The sequence below is a fragment of the Stigmatopora nigra genome, chromosome 1 (genome assembly GCF_051989575.1).
Source record: "Stigmatopora nigra isolate UIUO_SnigA chromosome 1, RoL_Snig_1.1, whole genome shotgun sequence".
Lineage (NCBI taxonomy): Eukaryota > Metazoa > Chordata > Actinopteri > Syngnathiformes > Syngnathidae > Stigmatopora > Stigmatopora nigra.
Genome location: NC_135508.1, coordinates 9,734,085 through 9,756,218, shown reverse-complemented (window position 1 = coordinate 9,756,218; position 22,134 = coordinate 9,734,085). Strand labels below are relative to the sequence as shown.

Sequence of the window (22,134 nt, the reverse complement as noted above, 5' to 3'; positions counted from 1 at the left end):
GATGTTGCAGAGCAACATAGGATGAGCCTACTTTTCAATTCACCAAACTCACTCATTAACAATCCAGCTTTTGCCTTATCATGTGCCAGTGCACTTTTAAATCATTCTCACCAGGATGCCTCTATCCTACAAAATAATCCCAATTTTCATTCATGTGTCTGACTTGATAAATATTCAATATAATATTTAGTTGGTTTCTTTTAATAATGATTCTTTACGATGGACTTCAAAATGCCATACTTGCTCTTTGTTGTGCTGAAGCTTGTAAGCTTTGCCGTTGTGGCCATATGTAAATTGTGAATATTTCAAGATTATTTGGTTTACGGGTCCCTGTCCTATTCTTCCCTCCTGGGCACTGATCTAATTTTTTGATGGAATTTGTTGCTATATTTGCCATCTTCACTTTACAACACGATTACCCCAAAGGCAGGGAATGGGAAACAGATCCGTTGTGAATTTCAGTGAGAGTCCAACAGTGATTGTACCTTCACCAAAGCTCATTAGCCTGTGCAGGAGCTTGATTCCACGGCTGAGTTCCTCAATCCCAACTGTAAGTACTCTGTTTCCAATAGACGTCACTAATCTTTGCCAGGATTTCTGGCTTCATTTGTGCACAGTGGCAGGAAGAAAGGCTATTCACTTAAGAAACATAAAATTTAGTTTACTGTCGACTTTCACCAAATGTTCATACTATAGATTCTATACTATAGTATAGAATGTCACCATTGAAGTAGGAACATTTAAAATGAAATAAATAGTCATCATGTTGAAAACTAAAATGTTCATCAGAATTTTGAATAAGAATATGAAGTGCTGTCCTGACTTAAAATAGAAATAGTAAAGAAAATCTGGGTGAGTAAAAACATGTGTTTGAAATGACCTTTATGTTTAAATAGTTGGTTTGCCAGGTCTTTCTCACCTGACTGTGGTCTGTGCTCCATTTAACTGACTTTATTTGCCGTCCATTTACAAGTCACTGTGAAAGAAAAACACAATATCAAATGGACACCTCGCATAAGCGGAAGAGTTGACAAAAGCCGTCAAAGCACAGAAAAAAAAACACTTTATATATATTCAGTACTTTTTCTGGGAGCTGGACTAATGGTTACAGAAAAAAATGTCCTGTCAAAGTATTTTTGGAGACTTCAAATCCTTTCATATTCACCCACAGTCTGAATAATATTGTGGGATACAATTAACTTTGATGCTGTTAATTTCCTAAAAGATAATGCCGTATGAGCTTCAGGAAGAATATTTGAAGTTTTTTCCTCCCTGCTGAAGAGTCAACCTGACATTCCAGAAGCTGTCACGTTACCAAGAAACCAGAAATCTCTCTTCTGATTTAAAACAAGTACGATGTTGAATAAAACAGTGAAATGGCCACCATGGGTTACAATTTACTTGATCAATTCTTAAATATTGCTCCAAATATTGTTAGATAAAAAAAGTTTGGTTATTGTACTTACCCTGGAAATATGCTGCCAAATCGCATAATATCTATTCAAACCTTGAGCACATAAATTATTGACGTAACCCTTCTGTGACCCATCATTCTTCCCTTAGTCCTCTTTTGGGACTATTACAAGACCCCCACCCCACCCATGCACACACACACACACATGCATATGACAACTGTGTATAATAAGTATTTCATGTTTCTTTAATATATGTTAACACAGGGCCAGTTCATGAATAATGAAATATTTAGGTGATTTGAATAATGGAATTTCTTGCTCTATCAATGGGGTTGCAACCATCATTTTTGTTGTATTTGATCAGTTGTGTCCAAACTCCAAAGGCCCTGTGGGTCTAAGACAAGGGCAACAATTCACCTGTCAAGAGGCAAGCTAAGATATGCAAGAAGTACCTTCAGTATAAAGCAGTATCCTTGGCTCATGGGAAGAAAAATAGGGAAATCTTACTTATAGGCTGTGTCATTTTACACAGGCCCTCAAACACAAATATGCACATACTCTGTGTACCTCATCCACGGCATATGTACAGTTTGATTAAATCTTCCCCTACAACTTTATTCATACATTAATTCCAGGAAATCAATTATCCATGCTATAGCCCAGTCTAGCTAACTACAGGCAACACCCTAAATCAGTGGCCATCCAATTGCAGAACCAACCTACCCTGCATGTTTTTGGAGTGTGGGAGAGAACCGGAATAACCGGAGAAAACCCACACACGCAAAGTCCACACATTAAGAACTAACCTGGGATTGAACCCTCCACTCCAAACTTGTGAGGCTGACACACTAACCACTCGGCTGATGGGCTGCTTTAATCTTATTGAATTTCTTTTCTTGTTTTTCTTACTCTCAACAACAGTGACCATTTTGAGAGACATGTTATTGAATTGACCTCATCATAATTCCTGCATGTTGATCATTATATCAATGGAAATTCAATACATTCAAGTTTAACAGTTAAACAGAGTCGCTGTGTAGCGAGGGGGTTTATTTGACTCCGTGTGCCAAATAATGGCATGGCGCCATTCACTAACCTCTAAATCCTGCAAGAGCAGCTCTTTTTTTGCAGCCTATATGACTTACCGTTCATATGGAGCATGAGCTCATTTCTCCATATTCACGCTTTCCCAAATGTGGTTGGTGCAACATAAAATTACATTGGCGCTGTAATCAATGCTGGCACGCTTCATGCACACACACAAGCGTCGCTCTCCCTCAAGTGGGTACCATAGTCTACATCTGGTTTAGATCTAACCAAAACCACCAGCAATAGCACTCAGAGCAGATCTGTCATGATACACACACACTTAACTTTTACGTGATTAAAAAAAAGGTATATCAACCATACCTCATCATGCAACCTTAGCAGGTGAAACACAGAAGCACTGTTTATTCACTCCAGAAAAAAATCAGTTGCTTTAATCAGGTGTTGAGATTTAAAGGTGTGCTAAAGTATGTCCGCATGTGCATAGAAAACATCTGCAATAGTAGGCTGCGTATAAAAACCTAGCAAAATTGCTAGTGCCGTGTTTTACTGTCGGTGCTGCAAATCTGGTGAGCAACGGCCTGCAGCAAATATGAGGTGTGCTGAGATGAACACACTCTAACAGTGAGGCCTTGTTTCCTCGGCAAATGTGTTTCCAGTTGCGAAGCAATTAAAGGCAAGTTTATGGGCAAATAATACGGCCTTCTCTGGCACTGACAGAATTCACAGGTTTGCCCATCATCGAGATGGGCATGCATACTGCCCCAGCAAGTACAAAAACAGGCACACCATCACATCTACTGAAATGCAGAGGAAAACAGGTGCCCGAGAGTGAACAGATCTTATTACTTCACATAGTCTGTATAAGCGCCAGGCTTTAATAGTGGTTAAGAACATTGTATGAAAGTACTTTCAACATTCTGTAGCATTTCGTTCACACTGTTTCTATTGTGTTTTTGTTTTGTTTTTAGATTCTTAACCCGACCCTCAAGCCTGTCAACCTCAGCCAATTGCGTCCCTTATTAATGATTGCAATTCCCCTTTTCAAGTGATAATAAACCGTACAAATGCAACAAAGTATATTTTTACTCACATATGATGCACTTAAAAGTCTAAAAATGTTTGCCAAAGTGGACTTTATTTTTGAATGCACTAAATTTAATATTCTCTAGATGTTGCTGTATGACACTGACAGTTTGACTGTTTGCATATACATTGCTTGCTGACGCACTATTGAAGCGAAATGTGCATTTGCTTGAAGCGTGACAATATCAACAATCGACGATGAGGTTTTCGTAAGATACCAGTGGAGGAGATGATCCGAATTAGAGATGAAATGGGGAAAATGATTTTTTTCAAAAAACGGACATGAAAAATACGCGACAAAAGTTTGTTATATGGCGTACACAATTATAAATGATCAAAAATTGTATAAAATACAGGAAATACGGAAAAAAACGTATAAATTGACAGGTATGTACCATCAGCCTAATCCATCCAGGGCTAAAATATTTCCATGGTTGCTTGCAAAGTTCTGTTGTATGTTGTCGCTTATTGAAGCAGGATTACAAACCCGTTAAAATTCTGCAGCTCAACAAAATAAGATTTGCTAGCTACTGGGACGCATATGCGTGAATGGCCATATTTATCCGGGTAACACAGAAGGCGATTGTTCATTAAGTATGCAGAGAGCGTTTGACTGCCAATCAGTTTGAAATATTGCAGGGAGAAATTGAAGAAGTGTGCAACTGCAGCAAGCTGTGAAGTGAAGAGCTCCAGGCGAGAGACATGCAGTCTGTCGGCGAGGAAAACCACACAGTACCTATCCGATTTACACTTCTACACAACATGCTGAAGTCAAACAGGCCAAGGAGTAATCTTTTTTCCATGCTGGAAAAACAACTTGATTCCACAAAGGAGAGTTTTGTTGTTAATATAAGTATCATGTGTGTTGTCTGTCTATTTGTATGACCAACCGTAGTATAAACCAATGTAAATTGACATTGTTTCTTTTTATTAGACTGCTTGCCAATGGTGATGAAGTCTTCAGTTCAATATTTTGTTTATATCATATTGCATAGAACCTAATTCATTTGAATGCAAATTTATAATAACAAAGATGCCTGTCAAATTTTCTCCAGGTTTTATTATGGCATTATTTTTCATAGTGCAAGGAGGGAGTTGTCTTATCTTTATTGCAGATCAGAACTATAAAAAAACACTTTTTAAAAAATCTTAACGTAACATAGTTTACTTTCATAATTGAATAATTTGATAATAATGTTATTTACTTATTCACAGAAGTTCTCGTGATAAATATCGATATTGACTGATATTTTTTATCGTGATTATTTTTTTGTAATATCACTCATGGCTAAATTAAATAATAAATGAAGGAAAAAAAGTTATGTTGGAAAATGTGGATGAGACAAATCTAAAGACACAATACAGTGAAAGCACCAAAATATGGAGTGTCTACACAGTAAACAAAACATTGAAATGGTTGATAACAACATGGATGCTTAATTTGCATGCTCAATCCCAGGAAACAAATGTCTGAGTCACAATTTAACAAGTATGGTAGGTTATTCACAAGTTTAAATACAATGAAAACTGAGTGAAAGTACAAAAAAATGGGTTAAAAAAATGGGGTAAAAAAAAAATTCACAATTCAAAAATCTTGTCCTGTAAAAAAAAAAAGGAAAATAGGAAAAAGATTTTCCACAATTCTGTATAGATGAAGAGGATAAGTACTCAATACTGAATCTGTACTGTGTGCAGCAAAAAAACAAACGTGTCTCATGATGGTAAAGAGAGTGTGTGAACTGACATAAGTGCCTCCATGTGTGAAAGAAATGGTCTGCACCTTTACTTCATTTTCCCTGGAACCTTTCCAGAAAAAGAAAACGACACACATGATGAAGGATTATTGTTATTTGGATAGACTTGAAAGGGGGTTCCACAGTATTTGGCCTGCTCGGGGTCAGCGGGTTTAAGGGTTTTTCACGTGGCTTAATGCGCAGGGTGGAAGTCGACTTGGCAATTGCATCAATTTTCTTGGGATGTTCGCGCCTGACTGAAAAAAATGGTGCTCTCACCACCGCTACTCAAAATAGTTTTAGTCCAGGTGTCCAATGTTATTTCAGTTGACGTTATCGACCTAAAAGAACATAAATCAGTGAGATACAAGCATTTTTTCTTTTTCTTTTCCCATGTTGCCTCTATCTTATCTATAGTTAACAGTGTAACGCACAATAGAAACATTGCTGTGTTTGTTTATCTTTCCTGTTGTTATGCTGCTCACAAAGGGAAGAAGCCAATTACTCTTGTAACTTTGTGTGCTACTCATGGAAGTGTATGTGTGTACTTATATGTATCAATGGCATGGTATGTTTTTTCCCACACACACTGGGAGGTTGTTAGCGGTTCATTTGAGGTCAATGATAGATAGTAAAAGTATCATTGTGGGGGTGAACCAGTTTAGCAACTAATCAAAACTGGATCTAGTCCAAAATATCTAACATCAGCTCACAATAGATCATCCATAGCAACTGTAACTGGTGCAAAAAATATATATCTGGGTAAAATCAATAGCGATTTAAACCGAGAGTCCGAATAATTGTTTGCAACATTTCCTGGGGCTGTGCTCCAAAATCTATTTTTGAGCAGTTTTGAAACTTTTGAAAAAAAAGCCCTGACAAAATCACTGATTGATCTTTTAAATAATCATAACAACCAAAGACTAGAATGTTTTTCTACATTTCAGAAAAGACGAAAATTGTTCTCCAACCGGGAAAAATGGCCACTGCTTTTTCACAAAACATCAATTTCGAACTCCTCATTCAATTATTGTAAAATGAACTACTTTTGCCCTCTAAAACTAAGAACAGGCAAACTTTGGATATACCGTATACAGTAAAAACCTACATTTATGGTATATATTACCCTGTAAATTCAAATGATAATTCTTTCTCAGAGTTTAATCTCTTTTTTAGGCCCCAATTTCCTGCGCACAGTTTGAAACAGACCCTAAAGTGAGTCGGTCTCATCTGGGCTTCATTGTCAAAAGCGCTTCAGGGCCAATAACTGGCCGGGCTGCACACACACATGCAAACAGTAAGATGATAGACAAAGGGATAGAGATTGAGCATCATGCGCTATATATGTGAGTTATAGAGCCATATCGTTCTGCTTAATGTTACGCTGTAATCCCCACAAAACATATTTTCCGTCATGGAAGGGAATTGTTGTTGTATAATCATTCAGTTTAAGTTGTTTAAAAATCACAGTCTCCTCCATTTCTATAAATATGTTGTGAAAACATTACCGGGCAACTAGATACTACACCCACCTGACTGAAGCCTCCCATCCACATCAATTTAACTGACAGTCGTGCTACTCTGAGAGCCTCTTCAATGTTTTCAAATTCATGCTACTGCAGTTTAGTTGTGCCAAGAAAGCAGTCTGGCTTCAAGCCAACCATTAAAAGAGCACCTAGGGTAAGGTATACAAAATCTTGGAAGAGTGTAACTACGTATTTATTTTCAGTAATATGTATCTAAGCAGACAGAGAATACAGCAATACTGTCAGGCTACCTCATATTCTTTATTGTCTATTCCCAAAAAGGCTCCCTGGAGTTACTCGAATGGGCTGGGCTATTGCTCAGAGTCTTGGAGAGATAACTGTGCCAGATTGGCAAGCCACCAGTTCAAGGTACCCACCATCACCTTTTGTCTAAGGTCAGTAGGGATCGGGTCGGAAAAAGACGAAATATGAAAAATTGTTGATTTACGACGTTTAAAGAGCTGCAGCGGCAGTCAATATGCACAGTGCACAGTGGCCACTTCCTCCACATCAATGAGAGATTACTTAGTGGCCATGCAATTATGGAGTTGGAATTGTATTCGCTTTAATACTACACACAGTCGTGCTTTGGTTACAAATATTCTTCTGCTCAGTCAACACCACAAAAACCCCAAACGAGGTTAACCCATGCATGTGATTCCTCTCATCATTTTACCACAAGTCATAAGCTCATCTTTCCACAAAGCAATTATTTTGGCCAGTACAAGACACAAATCAGAACTGCGATTGAAACTATTTTCATACAATCATACATTCATCATATTCATATGCATTAACGTTTACTCTCAGAATAAATACAAGTATGGATTCTGAAATGCCATGCCCACTCCATCTGGCATAAATAAAGACCGCGACTCGACGTTTCACTCGTACTAAGCTCTACCTTCATCGAAATTCCTTCCACTTTGGTTAACTTCCTGATCTGGCATCTTCAAAGTTACCCACTATGCTGCAGTGTGCACCTGTGCCAATAAACTTAAAAGCACAGCACCCGTTCCTATGGATAAAAACAGAAATCCTGTTTATAGATTAAAGCATTATGCTTATTCTAAAAATGTTAACACATGACCGGATGAAGGTGCTGATGTCTACAATTTGAGTGCTGATTCACATTCTTTCAGAGTATATTGAAAACAAATAAATCTGCTCTACACATAAATGGTCAGAACAAGAAGAATTCAGAAAATGTAACCGTACGATCAACATTTTTGTTTATTATCCTTCAAAGAAGCATTTTTGAACATTGGTTGTATCTCTGCAGCTGTAAAATACTTTCCAAAATCCTAATATATTTGCAGTTTAATCCAAACCAATAGCAAGAAAAGCTACGCTTTCAGAAATGCTATCCCAGTAAAGTGAAGGGTTATTTCAAAATAGATTGAGTCGCTGACATATGCTGTGCTGTTTTGAATGGCTTAAAATGATGGGATTCTCGTTGGTTGGGTCACCGTGTGTGAACAAAGCTGGAAGATGGGCAAGCAGGTAGTAGAGTGATGTTTAAATTCTGAAAATGGTCAGTGAATTGTTAGGAATGGAGATTGCTTTAAGGTGTCAAAATGACCTCAGCAGAATATTTGGAGTGAACTAAATTTTCCCTGCCATGACATAAATAGAAGAACTGTGCTAACACACTAAATCCATTTTCCCACGCTGCAAAAAATACCTTTTGGGTTTTATTCATTGAAGCTGTGGGCATTAAAACAGGAGCACTCATATTAAGTCCACAAACCTCACATGGCCTCAATACTATATGGCAAGCCTTTGGCGTATAATTTAAAGGAAGCCCTATAGTAGTACAGAGTAGATTTATCCTTACACAGCAGCCCTGGGAGGCAATTATTGTAACAGTCCAGAATGTGGTGTGTTATGGGATCAAGTGGTTGGTGCTGGAAGATCCAGATACTGCAGTGGACTTTCCAACAGAAAGCACATGAACTTTTTGATGAGAAAATCAGCTATAAGCATATTTTGGAGCGTCTTCATTTATGAATAAATTAATATAAACTGTAATATTTTGGATGTCTTTTTGAATAAATATTTACTAACAGCCAGGAGCATTTTATTTAGACAAACTGTCTATTTCTCAATTATTTGGCATAAGAAAATCATGAATTTTGAAAATGTGGATTGTTGGTGCAGATGAAATACAATTTGGTTGACAAAAAAACTTACTAAAACGTCAAACAAATGTTATGTATAGTCATGATAAAAGACTTTTAACTGGTTCTTAAAAAGAGTAATCCTTTGACAGCCAGTTCAAATAGTCACAGGAAATCCTGGACGCATTATTGGTATTACTGTAAGAGGGATTATATATTGTTTATATGTGTCTCTTCATGCATGAAATTCCATTTCTAGGGCAAAATCACACAAACGTGTTGGATGATATTAGCCTACTGAGCTCTCATTGTGGGCTATGTAAGCTACCACATTACAAAAGGAGCATAATGATTATAAATTAGACAAAGCACAAAGCAGAGCTTCTGTTGCTACAATGAAACATATTCTTCTCTGTTCCCAACACACATCTGAAAAATCATTAACAGATGTCTAAAAAGTCTTTTTCAGCCAGCGTATTTACAAGCACCTAAGTCTCACCACAGGACTCCACGGTTATGTTCATTTTTTGTTGTTTCTCCAATTCCCTGTTCACATAGCGATCCAGCCGGACCACAAACTGGGAAAGCAACATTTCCGAAACGAACTCATGCATTACCTCTGTGTTCTGAAACCATTGGTTTTTTTCCTCTAGAAAGCAATGATCACCTCAAACACTGAATTTTTGTCTTTTTTGTACAATACTTCATTTTTCATGGACATATTTCCATGTATCATAAAATTATATTAAACAATCATAAAATAACATTTACATGTATTTATTTCCCCCCCATTCCCATCTTAGCTTTACAGAAAGTGGAAATTGGGTGGGGTTTGATAGGGGGATTGTAAAAGTTGTTTCACAAAAAATGCTGACCGCCGAATGGACTCATGATTGACAACTACAGTCTCTTTGTTTGCCGTTGCTATTACCAACGCAAGGAGAGCAGTTTATGATGTGGTTTTCAAGTAAAGACATTATTCCGATGAACCTCCTAAGAAGCTCTTTTAAATGTACAAGGTGGTTATCGTTCCCTAGCCTCGGACTCTGTATGTAATCTAGACTCCTTGAGATCTAACCTCATGGAGTCCTGCCACACACAACCTCATTACCAAGGTTTGATTTGCTTACATGTGAGTTTGCGTGTAATAGAAAGAAGAAGATTGCATCAAGCAAAAGGATTGTCGTAGCTGGGATTGTGGAAACATAAATGAATCACTCTGAAGTCCTGTTTAACCATCTTTTGGACAAGAAACTCAGGCAAATGTGAAGCAGTACAATCTCACAATCTCATGCAGCCAATGAGTTGACACAAATGTGGATAACAATGAAAAATATACTATATGAAGCAAAACTAGGTATAATGTTCCATAATTGCAGGGTTATTATATATAATTAGACTATTTAAAATTGTCGATAACAAAAAAGAATGCCACCTTAATGGTCTATTGCTGGCCTCAAATAGTAATTGCATCATTATTTAAATGAGTTTACCACTAGAGTTCTGCACTGTCTAAATGTGTAAACAGATAGAATAAATAAAGGCAAAGAATTCATATTCAAATTGTTCCCAAAGCTCTCCTATTTCAAATTGAACGAATAGTGCCAAATGTTCCTGAATGAGCATGTAAACACATCTGACTTGGATTTCCCTTAGACATCTGAATGAACTTTTGCTTGCTGCTGTTTCTTTCCCATCAAGAAATATTCCCGTATCACATTAGCCAGGCTTTCTAAAGAACAAAAAAGTAGTGAAAAAGAGAGTGTGTTAAACTAAACACAGTCTGTTAGTTGCTTTGTCTGGTGTTTATCTTTAGCATGTACGAGCAACATTTTGCTCCTGCCTGTTAGGGTCTTTTACAACACTGGATATGACAATAGCAACGACCTTTATGCCTGCACTCTGAAACCTCTAGCCAATCCAACCAGGGACTTGCGACACATTAACCATCCTCTCTACCCGAGCATACATCCAGCACATGTAAATATACATCAAGTCAAGTAAAGTGACATTTATTTATATAGCTCTCAATCACAATAAATGTGTCAAAGAGCTTTGCAGGTGCACAGTTGATCTGAACTCCAAAGAGCAAGGTTAAAAAACAAACCCCAAAAGGAGAAAATATTAAACCTTGGTAAGGTAGACAGAAGGGAGATCCAATGGATGTCCAATGGGCAACATTTAACAAATTAAATGATGCTTTACATGATCTAAAAAACAACATGTTATCAGAACTAGGTCTGGTCGATTGGCGCAGACCCAATATAGCACCTTTGGTTATTGCCACCTAGCTCTACTCACTCTTAAGGTGGACAAAAGTCACGGCGAACAAGTTTAGGATTTTATTTGACGTGTATCTCAGGATAGCGACAAAAAAGAACACCAAAATAGGCCAACCTAAAATATTTTTTTCCTGAAATTGACCCTTGGTGTAGATTTTTTTACGTGCATTGAGAATGTGCTGTTCCTCAAAGCTTTTGCCCTTTTATTCTGGTGATCACACTCCACTTTATACAGAGCTTGTACACAGATCTATATGCCAAATCCTTTACTAAATTTAAACAGACTGGTAATAAAAATCTCAAAAGAGGCTTAATAGACAGGTATCTGCTGTTACTGTGTTCCTATCCTGTACAAACTTGAGGGAAATGAGGCAAAGACTTGTAATGTCTTTATACCATGTCCAAGATTGTGCAGCTAACTGGAAGAATGACTGCAAATTTGGAAGCATTTCTGAATGATTAGATGCGGAAAACCCATTGTCTGGATTGGCTACTGATGACAGTTGAGTGGTTTGCTTTAATCCCTGCGGGTAAAGGTCCAGCTGTCCCACTTCCCTCAATAGTGCCAGTTGGCAGCTTTGAGAACCTGGAAGCTACTGGGTGCATAGGGAAACTAGCCAGAAAGAAACAAGGAGCATACTATCTTCTCCCATAATTGGTAGAATTAGTATCAAAAGAGGTATAGAATATCCACAGGGTTAGTGACTTTGATAGCTTCGTCCAAAAAACCCTGAAAAGCTAGTGATGACTTTGGTATGTTTTTTCAGGGTGAAATGAAAACAAATGAGGACAGTGAAGCGATGACTGGTGAAAACCACAGGCTCAATGCAATTTCTATTGGGAATACAAACAGAATCCACTTCAAGTGTATCAGCGCTGATAATTCGCTTTTGCTCTCACCAACAAAGCTGTATCAGCATCTCTGGATCCTTCCAAAGATTACCACAATTATAGCAAATTGTCCCATCTGGCGCCTACAAAGTCCCCCAAATCTCAGCACTTATTGAGTGCATGCTTGTGTTGGTATGTGTGGGAAAAACTTAGTGTATTTTTTCATGTCGACTTGTGAAAGATGTGCTTACAATTGTATATTTGTCATGCTGTATCTAATGGCTGCTTTGTTTTTATGTTTGCAACCCTTGTTTACATTACATTGCATTTTTTGCTTGTCTTCTAATTATGTTGCAGCAGGAAAGGCTGAGTCCCACATTTAGAGTTACTGTTCTCACTCTGGTCCATTAGAAAAAGCTAATCCCATTCGCCCTGTTGACATTCATATTGAGAGAGTAAACAAAGAAATAAATAAATAGACTTTTTATTTAGAATTTACCATGGAGTACTTTTATTTGAACCCACATTTGAAGACAATATATATTGAGAGAAATAGTTTTAGAAGATATTGATAACGTATATACAGTGATATAGTATGTATATGTATGTTTTTCTTCTGTGTAATGAACTGTGAAAAAGTTAAACGTTTTTTATGCCAGTATATTAAATTTTTAATGTCAAAAGAAAATTGCTAAAACCAATTAATAACTTGACTTTCTCATTTTAGAATTTTGTGCAGTAATTTGGGACTTGCTAAAATGTCCCAGGTTACAATTTGAGACCTGCAACTGCCAAATAAGCGACCTTCTCACATAATGTACCCTGAAAAACTGTAAAATTCTATTAATTGTAGAAAAACCTAAATAAAGCAAAACAAGATGCACACTATTAGTCTCCTTCAAAGCACTCACACCTATGATGGGTGTACTGAGGTCATGTAAGACTTGTTTTGTAAAATGTTTCGTAGCTACTCCGATCTCTGCATTCAGTCAAATTGATGGACATTGCAAAACCGTGCAAATAAAGCCCCACCAACAAATGTTCACATCTGCTGACCAGATACGCTTCCAAGTAAACAGTATCAGGGAGAGGCAGGGTGACACTTTAAATATCCCAAAGCAATTATCCCTCCTGCACACAGAAAGTGAAAGTGAGAAGAGCCAAAACCCAATAGCCCAGCCGAGCCTGCGGGGCTTTGAAAATGTAGCTTGTACATTGTATGTTTGAACGGAAACATGGCAGTAAACAACCAGTTGTATACCTTCACAAACAATCTCATTGTGGAAAGCAGAGTAGAGTTGATTCGATACAGACACCAGAGTCAAAAAAATCTTTGAAAGAAATCCACAATGCAAAGTGCACGCAGATGCAAAGGTTTACGTTCCCGATTGGTGACCTGAGCATGTGCTTATTTTATTTCCCCTTTATGTTTGAGAGTAGACAGCAAGACGATACTCACGTGTCATGCATTTGCCTTTATTTTTGACATATGCTTTTACATGTGTGGACTATTTAAGTCAAAAGAGGTCACTTTGTCAGTCAGCCTATCAGTCAGTAAATCACTCGCTATTTTTAAAGCACTTTGCATGGCTCAAAATTCCTTACTGATGACTATTCATCCATCTTTCCATTTTCTTCTGGGCTTATCCTCACCAGGGTCACAGGTGTGCTTACGTCAGTGAAATGATATGTATTGTAAAATGTTACATGGTTGACGCAATGCTAGGTTTGGGTAGTTCTTTTTGGCCAACCTGGGAAATTAGTCACTCTTGGCGTGTTAAGTCATCTTAGTTATGCACCCCAACGCTTGTGGTACCCAACCTTTACATATGAAGCAATATTTTGATTGAGAGATAGTAGAAACAAATACAGAATCATTACATTTGATGTCTTTGTAATAACTAGGGAGACATTGCATCTTAGGATAATGATCAACTTTGACACTTTAAGGGTGTTGGTCAAAATATGTCTATAATTTCTACATAGTTTTCTCTTGGGCGTCCTCATTGCATAATTTCATGATTTGACAAAGGTAGAGTATTAGAAATGAGTTCTCTTTTGTGAGCGTGTAATTTGTAGTTTCGAAAATGCTTCAACAGCCCTGTTCTTATTTCTGACATTTAAATCCCAATAGCTAATTTTACTTGTGTTTTTATTGGTAGATGAATGTGACAGATTTAGTTGGACACTATTGTCCACTCAAGGGTTGATGGTGCTGTTCCGTCCTACATTCCCAAGGGGGTGTTCTTAACATTGTCCTTCCTGGCAATGAGCTGACCACCTAGGGGTCAACATTTTGAATGTTTGTGCATACCAGCGCTCACTAGCGAAGGACAGTAAAAGCACAACAGGGAAGAGTTTGGAATTTTATGAATACGAGTGCCAGAGTTGACGCGGTTTAAACTTCCATTCTCTCAAGTAAAAGGTCAACGGAAATTCCTCAATACAGAAAGATGGAAATACAAACGCACGGAAGCCCAGGGGCTAGATCGGGTAGTATGAGCATTTGTTTATGAGCTGTGGAGGTCTGGGTAATCAACCCTCCGAATCGTGAGCACTGGCCCTGCCTGCTTCCTCACTGATAAGCCAGACACCTCTTTAACATCGTTATCGTCACGCTCTGACCGCTCAATTCACAGTGGACGGTAACAAAATGCTACTTTTCTCCAGATTTCCCCAAAGCCTGTCCTAAAACAATAAACATATTCACTTTATTGGACAAGCTTAACAGTTTCACATGCATCTCCGATAGGCTACATCATGTTTTAAATATTTATATATAAAAAAAGCAGCTAAAAAGAACTTTATAAACCACACATTGTACTAGATTTCCCATTTGTCAATTCTAATGTTCCAGGGGATTTGTATTTCTGTCACATTTGGACTCGCATGATGATAATATTTAGTTTGAAGTAATTACATTCTAGTGGACTGGACATGTAGTTAAAATTTGATGGCAATTACTTTTTCCTAAAATCCCAAATTAACCCAAATGTATTTTCAAGGTACAGCTGTAAATATAAAAGGTAGCAATTATGAAATGGCAAACACATGGCAAGGTGCTAAAGAAGCCAGAAGATAAAAAGTGCATTCCCATTTTGTAATCATTAATGTGATATGAAACAGCAATAAAGTGATTGCCAATGTGTGCACACCCTTTAAGCAAATTACTATCACTTAACCAATTACATTTAACCTCATGGTGAATGGAAATCAGCACACACGTGCTACCATTTAACGTGCCTCTCATAAACTACAAATAAAGCTCATTCCGCACATATTTTTGCTTCCTGGCAGAAGTAGAAGCTTCTAGGTTTTATGAAAACATAGGCTGCTATTTTGAACTGTTCGTAAGACCTTCCAAAATAGCTGAGGCCCAAGATCCACTGATTAAAACCTAGATTTGATCCCACCACCAATCTTCACCGTTGTTGTGATAATGTCTTGGTGAGGAACAGTGATTTGGGCGTATCTTATACATCTTATTTGCTCCCCATCAACTGGGATTTTGTTCGACATGATTTATCCGGGCCTTCTTTCTGTAAATCACCAAACCTTACAACAACATTGAGATATTTTATCTGTAAGACAGTTGCATAGATATATATCGCAAGAAATTTGTAGTAATCATCGGTTAGAGCATTTGCAAACATTAGATTGCCTTCCTTTCTTTGAGAGATGTCACAAGACTATTCTAATTTGTCAATAGTTATGTACGAATGTGATGGTCACACAAAGATAGAAAACAAACACTTGATGTTCCGCCCCAAACTCAAAACACAAATATGCAACTGAGTGAAAGTGAACCGTTGTTGTGTGTTTGTTTTTCTGCAGATTGACGATTCTGATGGGTGGACTTTCAAAGCCGTCTCCAATACATTTGATTAGCTGAACCCAAGAACCTGCGCTATGGACAAAGAGCTCTTTCACACATGCAGCCAATGCTTACAGCTACATGTGATCTCAGGAATCTGTACATCAGAAAACATTCCTCTGCATTCCTCCTCCCTTCTCTTCTTTCCTCACTGTTTGTGTTTCACTGTGCTGACACTCCCCTCCACTGTTCTTCCAACAATGTCATTTTAAGCATATTCTTCACCGGCACATATTACCAAGGCATAACATCTTCAATTTGGCAGTGAAACCCCTAAATAGAGAAAAGCAGTCAGAGCTTACGCGACAATAAAGGATGCCCACTCAAGATGGGCAATGAACAAAGGGTCCTAGACACCTTGTGAACAACGGTGACTATCCGTCCCTTGGAGCTGGTAATGATTGGTAGACAAAAGGGGCAATAAAAAAAAAGAAAAAGTACAATAATTACGCAAATGCATTATTCCCCCGTTTTGCGGTTTTTCACCTCACGTGATTTTTCAGTTTTTTCGCGTTTTGTGGGGCACAGCAAACAATGGGGGATTACTGTGGATATGTTTTGATAGTAAAATCACGTTTTTCGGGTGTACAGCCTGCCTACAATACACCTTTTTTTGGAATGTGGGAGGAAACCAAAGTACCTGGAGAAAACCCAGGCAGGCCTGTGGCAAACATGCAAACTCCACACAGGAGGACCGATCTGGATTTGAATCCAGCACCCTAGAACTGTGAAGCCGACATGCTAACCACACAGCCGCCGGGCCACCTAGTATGGCATTGTTGTTTATCTGAAATACTGTTTCATTATTTTTGAGAGAATTTCATTCATATGTTTATAGTATTCTTTTTTTAAACTAAAGTTAATTTTAATGTTATTTTGTTTGGACAATCAAAACCTTTTATCTTTGAACTCTGCAATCATTGGTTATTTTATTCTATTTTTTTCTATTCTTATTCTTAACTCATGGGTAATGAATGACCATAATTAGGTGTTGTCCCAGGTTCCTTCTTGGTAGATTGTTGCTGGAGTCTTGGGTTGTTTTTTGTTTCACTACTGTTCCATGTTTTCTCCATTTGTGGGTTATGGCTCACAGCGTGCTTCCCCGGTTTTTAAGACTTTAGAAACGTCTTTATAATTTTTTCCAGACTGATTCTTTGCTGTTCTTGAACATTGCATTTTTACCAACTTCATTTTTCAAACAGAGTCTGATGGAAAATGCATTCATTTTCACACTCACACTCCTCCTCCCTTCTGTGCACACTGACGCATACAATTTAAACACCTCCAGCTTCTCTCAACATTTTGTTATACCTGCAGTAATAAATTCAACAAGTGGTCAAAATATGCGCATATATCTCATTCCCAAAAGAGCAATATTGTGCACTGTAGCATTTGATAAATTATTCTACACTAAAGCGATGCCACTGAGTATTTGTGGATGGAAAAAGTACAGTTTAAGGAACAGTTTTTAATGAGTCCGTGAGGGGAAGTAGGTCTGGTATGAGTCAAGGAGGAATGAGGAACTCTGTCCTTCCCCCATATCATTTGATTATTTGTTTTTTCTTTGTAAGAAAGCAAAAGAAAAGTTTTCTTCATCCTTTCAACTTCAATCAAAACATTCGGTATGTGAGACAATATGAATTATGAATATACAAAAACATGACATTTCACAGGTTTCCGCTATTTACTATAAGCCACAGGCAAGACATTGACCATTTTTGCTTTTCATTTTCCTTTTGGAGGCAACTAGTGAAAATATTTACAATGTCAATAGTACGATACAGTCCCTTAGTGGGGGTCCTGGCCAGCTCTGATCATTAAAAGACAATGGCTTGAAACATTCATTCATCTTCCATACCACTTTTAGGGGTCACGGGAATGCTGGGAGTTTATCCCAGCTGACACTGGCCATCCATTTACAAGCTGTCAAAACATGAACCATGAAATCATTTTCTATGATCAAATATTACTGGCTAATACTAGTCAGCTGGCTATCTTGAATGAACAGAGCATGAACCATGAAATAATTTTCTATTATCAACCATCACTTGATAATACTGCTCAGGTGGCTTCCCACACGAGTCAGGCTGTCCCACTTTAAATATTCTCTGATTCTCTAAAATGTTTGCCCCCCAGCGGAAATATTTTTGTTGTATAATCTTTGTAAATGACATTGCAATAACATGATTAAATGTTCCCATATACTTTATCCACAATTTATGATATTTTTAGAAATTTTCTATGTTAAATATGTGCCTTTGCCCATGTTTAGATTACACAATTGCCATCAAACATGGTTAGAAAATCATAAAAGGAGAATTCATGCGATTTATGGTTCCAAATATTTGTGATCTTTTTGTAATTTATGGGTATTAATTCATTTTCTGAAACACTTTATCCTCACTGGGCTCGCGGGGAGACGTAAACTATCCCAGCTGACTTCGGGCACGAGGCGGGGGACACTCGAATTGGTGGCTAGCCAATCGCAGAGCACGAGGAGAAAAAAACAATCAGTCACACTCACACTCATACATCGGGGCAATTTAGATTGTCCAACCAGCCTTCTATTCATGTTTTTGGAATGTGGGAGGAAACCGGAGTGCCTGGAGAAAACCCACAGAGGCCTGGGGAGATGATGCAAACTCCACACAGGTGGACCGACCTGGAATTGAATCCAGGACCCCAGAACTGTGAGGAGATTTATGGGCACTTCAATATATTCTACTTCACTTGGCCAATTATTTTCTCCTGTACAATATATCTAATAATGTTATTACTATAGTGTATACTTAAAATTAGCTGTGGGAATTGTAGAGGAACTGGAGTAGATCAATACCATCACACTTAATTTCAATGATGGAAATGGTTCATGATTCCCCTGGAGTTACAAAATGCCTTTTATAACAAATAAGGTATCCTTAATAATGGAAACAATCACTACATTCGGCGCATTTCCGCCATTGCATACTGCTCCAACAAATACCCACTAATGAATAATGGCACGCAAAACTATTCTCATTTACCAAGGCTGATCTGGCTCTAACAGTTCAACATGTGGACAGAAGAAGTCAGAGCCCTGAGGTTTCACAAAGGAGATTAATACAGATAGACAGATGTGTTTGCTGCTTTGTGGGTGGGAAGACTGTTATTAATGTGGCTTGACACCTGCAGCATACCCTGATTATTAGTCTATTTGGGCATGTCATTACCCTGTATTCAAACATTCCACGTGGGAAATAAAATAAGTGAAAAATGGTTTCACATCCCGGCAGCCCTTTGGCAGATGTTTCACTGTGAAACACAAAACACTCGTGTATGTTACTACGCACTCCAGAAAACGTGATCTCACGTGGACGCTCCTCATCTGCAAAGATTGAAGTCAAGGTATTGGACTTCAGTATTATTGTGGTCTGGTGTTTTTAGGAGAATAATATTTATCATCACCACCAGACGTGAATGTCCCACCCAGAGAACAGTGAGCAAACACAAATTCCCACAGATAGGCCTTTCCACCTTTCACATTCAGGCGCATGTTCACACTCGTACACATAAACACAAAGTTGAATCCAACTTCCTGATTTCTGACACATTGTTTTAGCTGCAGAGTGACGCATGGTGCGTTCTCATAAATCTAATTTGGAAAAAAGTCAAGTGGGATTTTGCTAGCCAGCACGTTCTGCCGTGATGATTCGCACAAATTTATGACTGTATTTTTCTTCGGCTTTAAAGACATCATCCCTCCCGTTGGACACTCTCTCTTCTCTAGCCAACAAAGTGTTTATTCACATGTTGCCTCCACATGCTTTATGAATGTTAAAGTTTATATGCTGATACATGTATCAGCCCAGGTGATTCACAGCAATTCCCTCCTTGTCAAAATTGGATTGGACAGCTGTCATTGCTGAAGACAATAGAACATGATCATTACCTCACAATCTTTCCATTGAAAAACTGATTGGAAATCTAATTGGGAGCAAATTAGTCAACAGAGAATGGAGAATGTAGCAGATCGTTTCAGGTGAAGTTTATCTCAAGGCACTATACTAACACCTTCCTCAATGAATCTACCATGTGTCTTTAAAAATGTAGGACAAAATAGAAGCCCTCAACATAAGATATACAAAAGCACAGAGAAACCATGTCAAATCAACATCCCCGTTTGGACATTTCAGGAAGACTTCCAATGTAGGAGGCAGATGGTCTAACCACATGCGCCAACGCGTCGCCTGCTCAATCATTATTTCTTGTTCTTTAACACCAACAGGCTTTTATGTTGTGGTTTCTACTTTAAAGGGTGGGTGTTCGAACCCATGTTCCAGTATTCCATTTTGTTACTTGCCAAAGTACATTTGTGTATCATGTTCTGCTCAAACTGAAATGTCAGCAAATAATCCAAATAGATTTTTCTTGCAATGTTACACAATACAGTCATTTAGTGTGTATGTAAATAACAGATTGAAATAAAGTTGCAGTATGATAGTCATTGTTGAATATCACTGTTTTAGGACTAACCAAACCATTTTAATAAGTAATCTAGCATTAATGATAGCAGTCTTTGGACCGAGTTTCATTTTAATGATGTGATTATAAAGCACAAAAATCTTTGATATTTGAAGAATAGTAATTTCATCCAGCAGAGCACAAGAAACCTTTTTACATCTCGCTCAAAACAATTATCATCTTCTGAAGTCATTCAGGCAAGGCATCTGGTTTTAGCTTCTGCTTTTAGTCATTGAACAAGTGCAAGATCTGTCAACAGGCAGAAACTGTCAGGACCAATTTACATGTTTGGGTAATTAAAAAAAGCAGAAAATTTGAAAGAAAGAAAAGGAGCCACTGTAGTTTAAATACAAAAGTTACATTAAACTGATTGAATGGCATTGCTAGGATTGGAAACTCTTACCATTTCAAGTAGATGGTACGTCTATCGCCATCAAACTGCAATCAGTTAATTGTCTTTATAGGCAAAGACAAGTCTAAAGAACTATAAAAAAAGAAGTACTTTCACTGAATTTTCAGGGTTTTCACCCATCACTGATAAAGTATGACATCCAACTTCGTTTTCCACTTCTGTTCACATAATTTAAAAAGACGTTTAAAGGTATTGACAGATTGAATCGCAATATCCCACAGTGTGTTATTATTCTGTTTAAAGCATCAAGGTTCAAACATACCAGTGGGACACGTAAAACCCTAAATACTACTGTGCAACTGACCCTAAGTAAACACGTCTTCTGTATGTTTCTCTATAATTAAAAAAACAAAGCCAAGGACTTATTTATTTTTTCATTTTTAGTGCCAAAATTGTGTGGGCTGGTATTATTTGTTTAATCCAGGTCACGTTCACGTTATTGCAAATTCTCTCCGGGCCTGGGTGGGTTTCCTCCGGGTACTCTGGTTTCCTCCCACATTCCAAAAACATGTATGGTAGGCTGATTGGACATTTTAAATTGCCACTAGGTATGAGTGTGAGCGTGCAATGTTGTCCGTCTCATTGTGCCCTGCCTCTAGCCCGGAGTCAGCTGAGATAGGCTCCAGCACCCCTGTGACCCTAATGAGAATAAAGCAGTTCAGAAAATGAGAGAGATTAAAAATATATATTTTTACTTTAAGAGTATATTGCATTGTTGCCAATGTAAAGTAAATGTTAATCACAATTGTATTTGATACTGCACACATGAGTAGGCAAAGTACCAATCACTCATTTCTTCTCAAATTTCATTCTAGTGAAAAACAGTTAGTCTTGAGACTTTATTATTATGGGTGTGGAGCAGAGTCCTGCCAAATTATAAAATGCTTTGGAGTAATTTGGGTTTCAATTAGCCACCCTTAAAATAAACTAGAACAAAAATGTCAGTCAAACAGAGTGTCCTGTATGTCACCCCTAATATCCCAGTCCTCACTTTCACATGATCTCATTCTAGTAGCTTTCAGGCCACGGTGGGGAGTCTGGAATTCAAGAATCCTAAATGGATTCCCTTTCATCAATGGAAATATTTCCCCATCATTGTTTTTTTTTTTGTACTACTCCTCTCTCAGTCTATCAGTTCACACCTGTCTTTTTTAAAGCCGTTCATTTCAGCATTGCTTTGAAATGAACGTCCCAGATGGAGATGTGCCCTGCAGAGGAGCTGTTAGGCTCACTGTCACACAGTTCACTGACTCACAAACAACATATGACCCATGAAGCTATTTCTTTTCACCTGCCAGACTCTTATTG

General features: G+C 37.9%; 1 protein-coding gene across 4 annotated transcripts in view; it reads right to left on the bottom strand.

Annotated features, from left to right (window-relative positions):
- emilin3b (elastin microfibril interfacer 3b) overlaps positions 1 to 22,134 on the bottom strand; it is a 38,936-nt gene that overhangs the window by 10,744 nt on the left and 6,058 nt on the right. For all 4 annotated transcript variants that reach the window (XM_077732737.1, XM_077732746.1, XM_077732763.1 and 1 more), the window contains exon 2: positions 920 to 976. Coding sequence is in view for 1 of the 4 variants with exons in the window: in XM_077732730.1 (XP_077588856.1) it covers positions 920 to 941 (22 nt within the window). In the remaining 3 variants the exon portion in view is untranslated. The remainder of the gene's footprint in view (positions 1 to 919; positions 977 to 22,134) is intronic.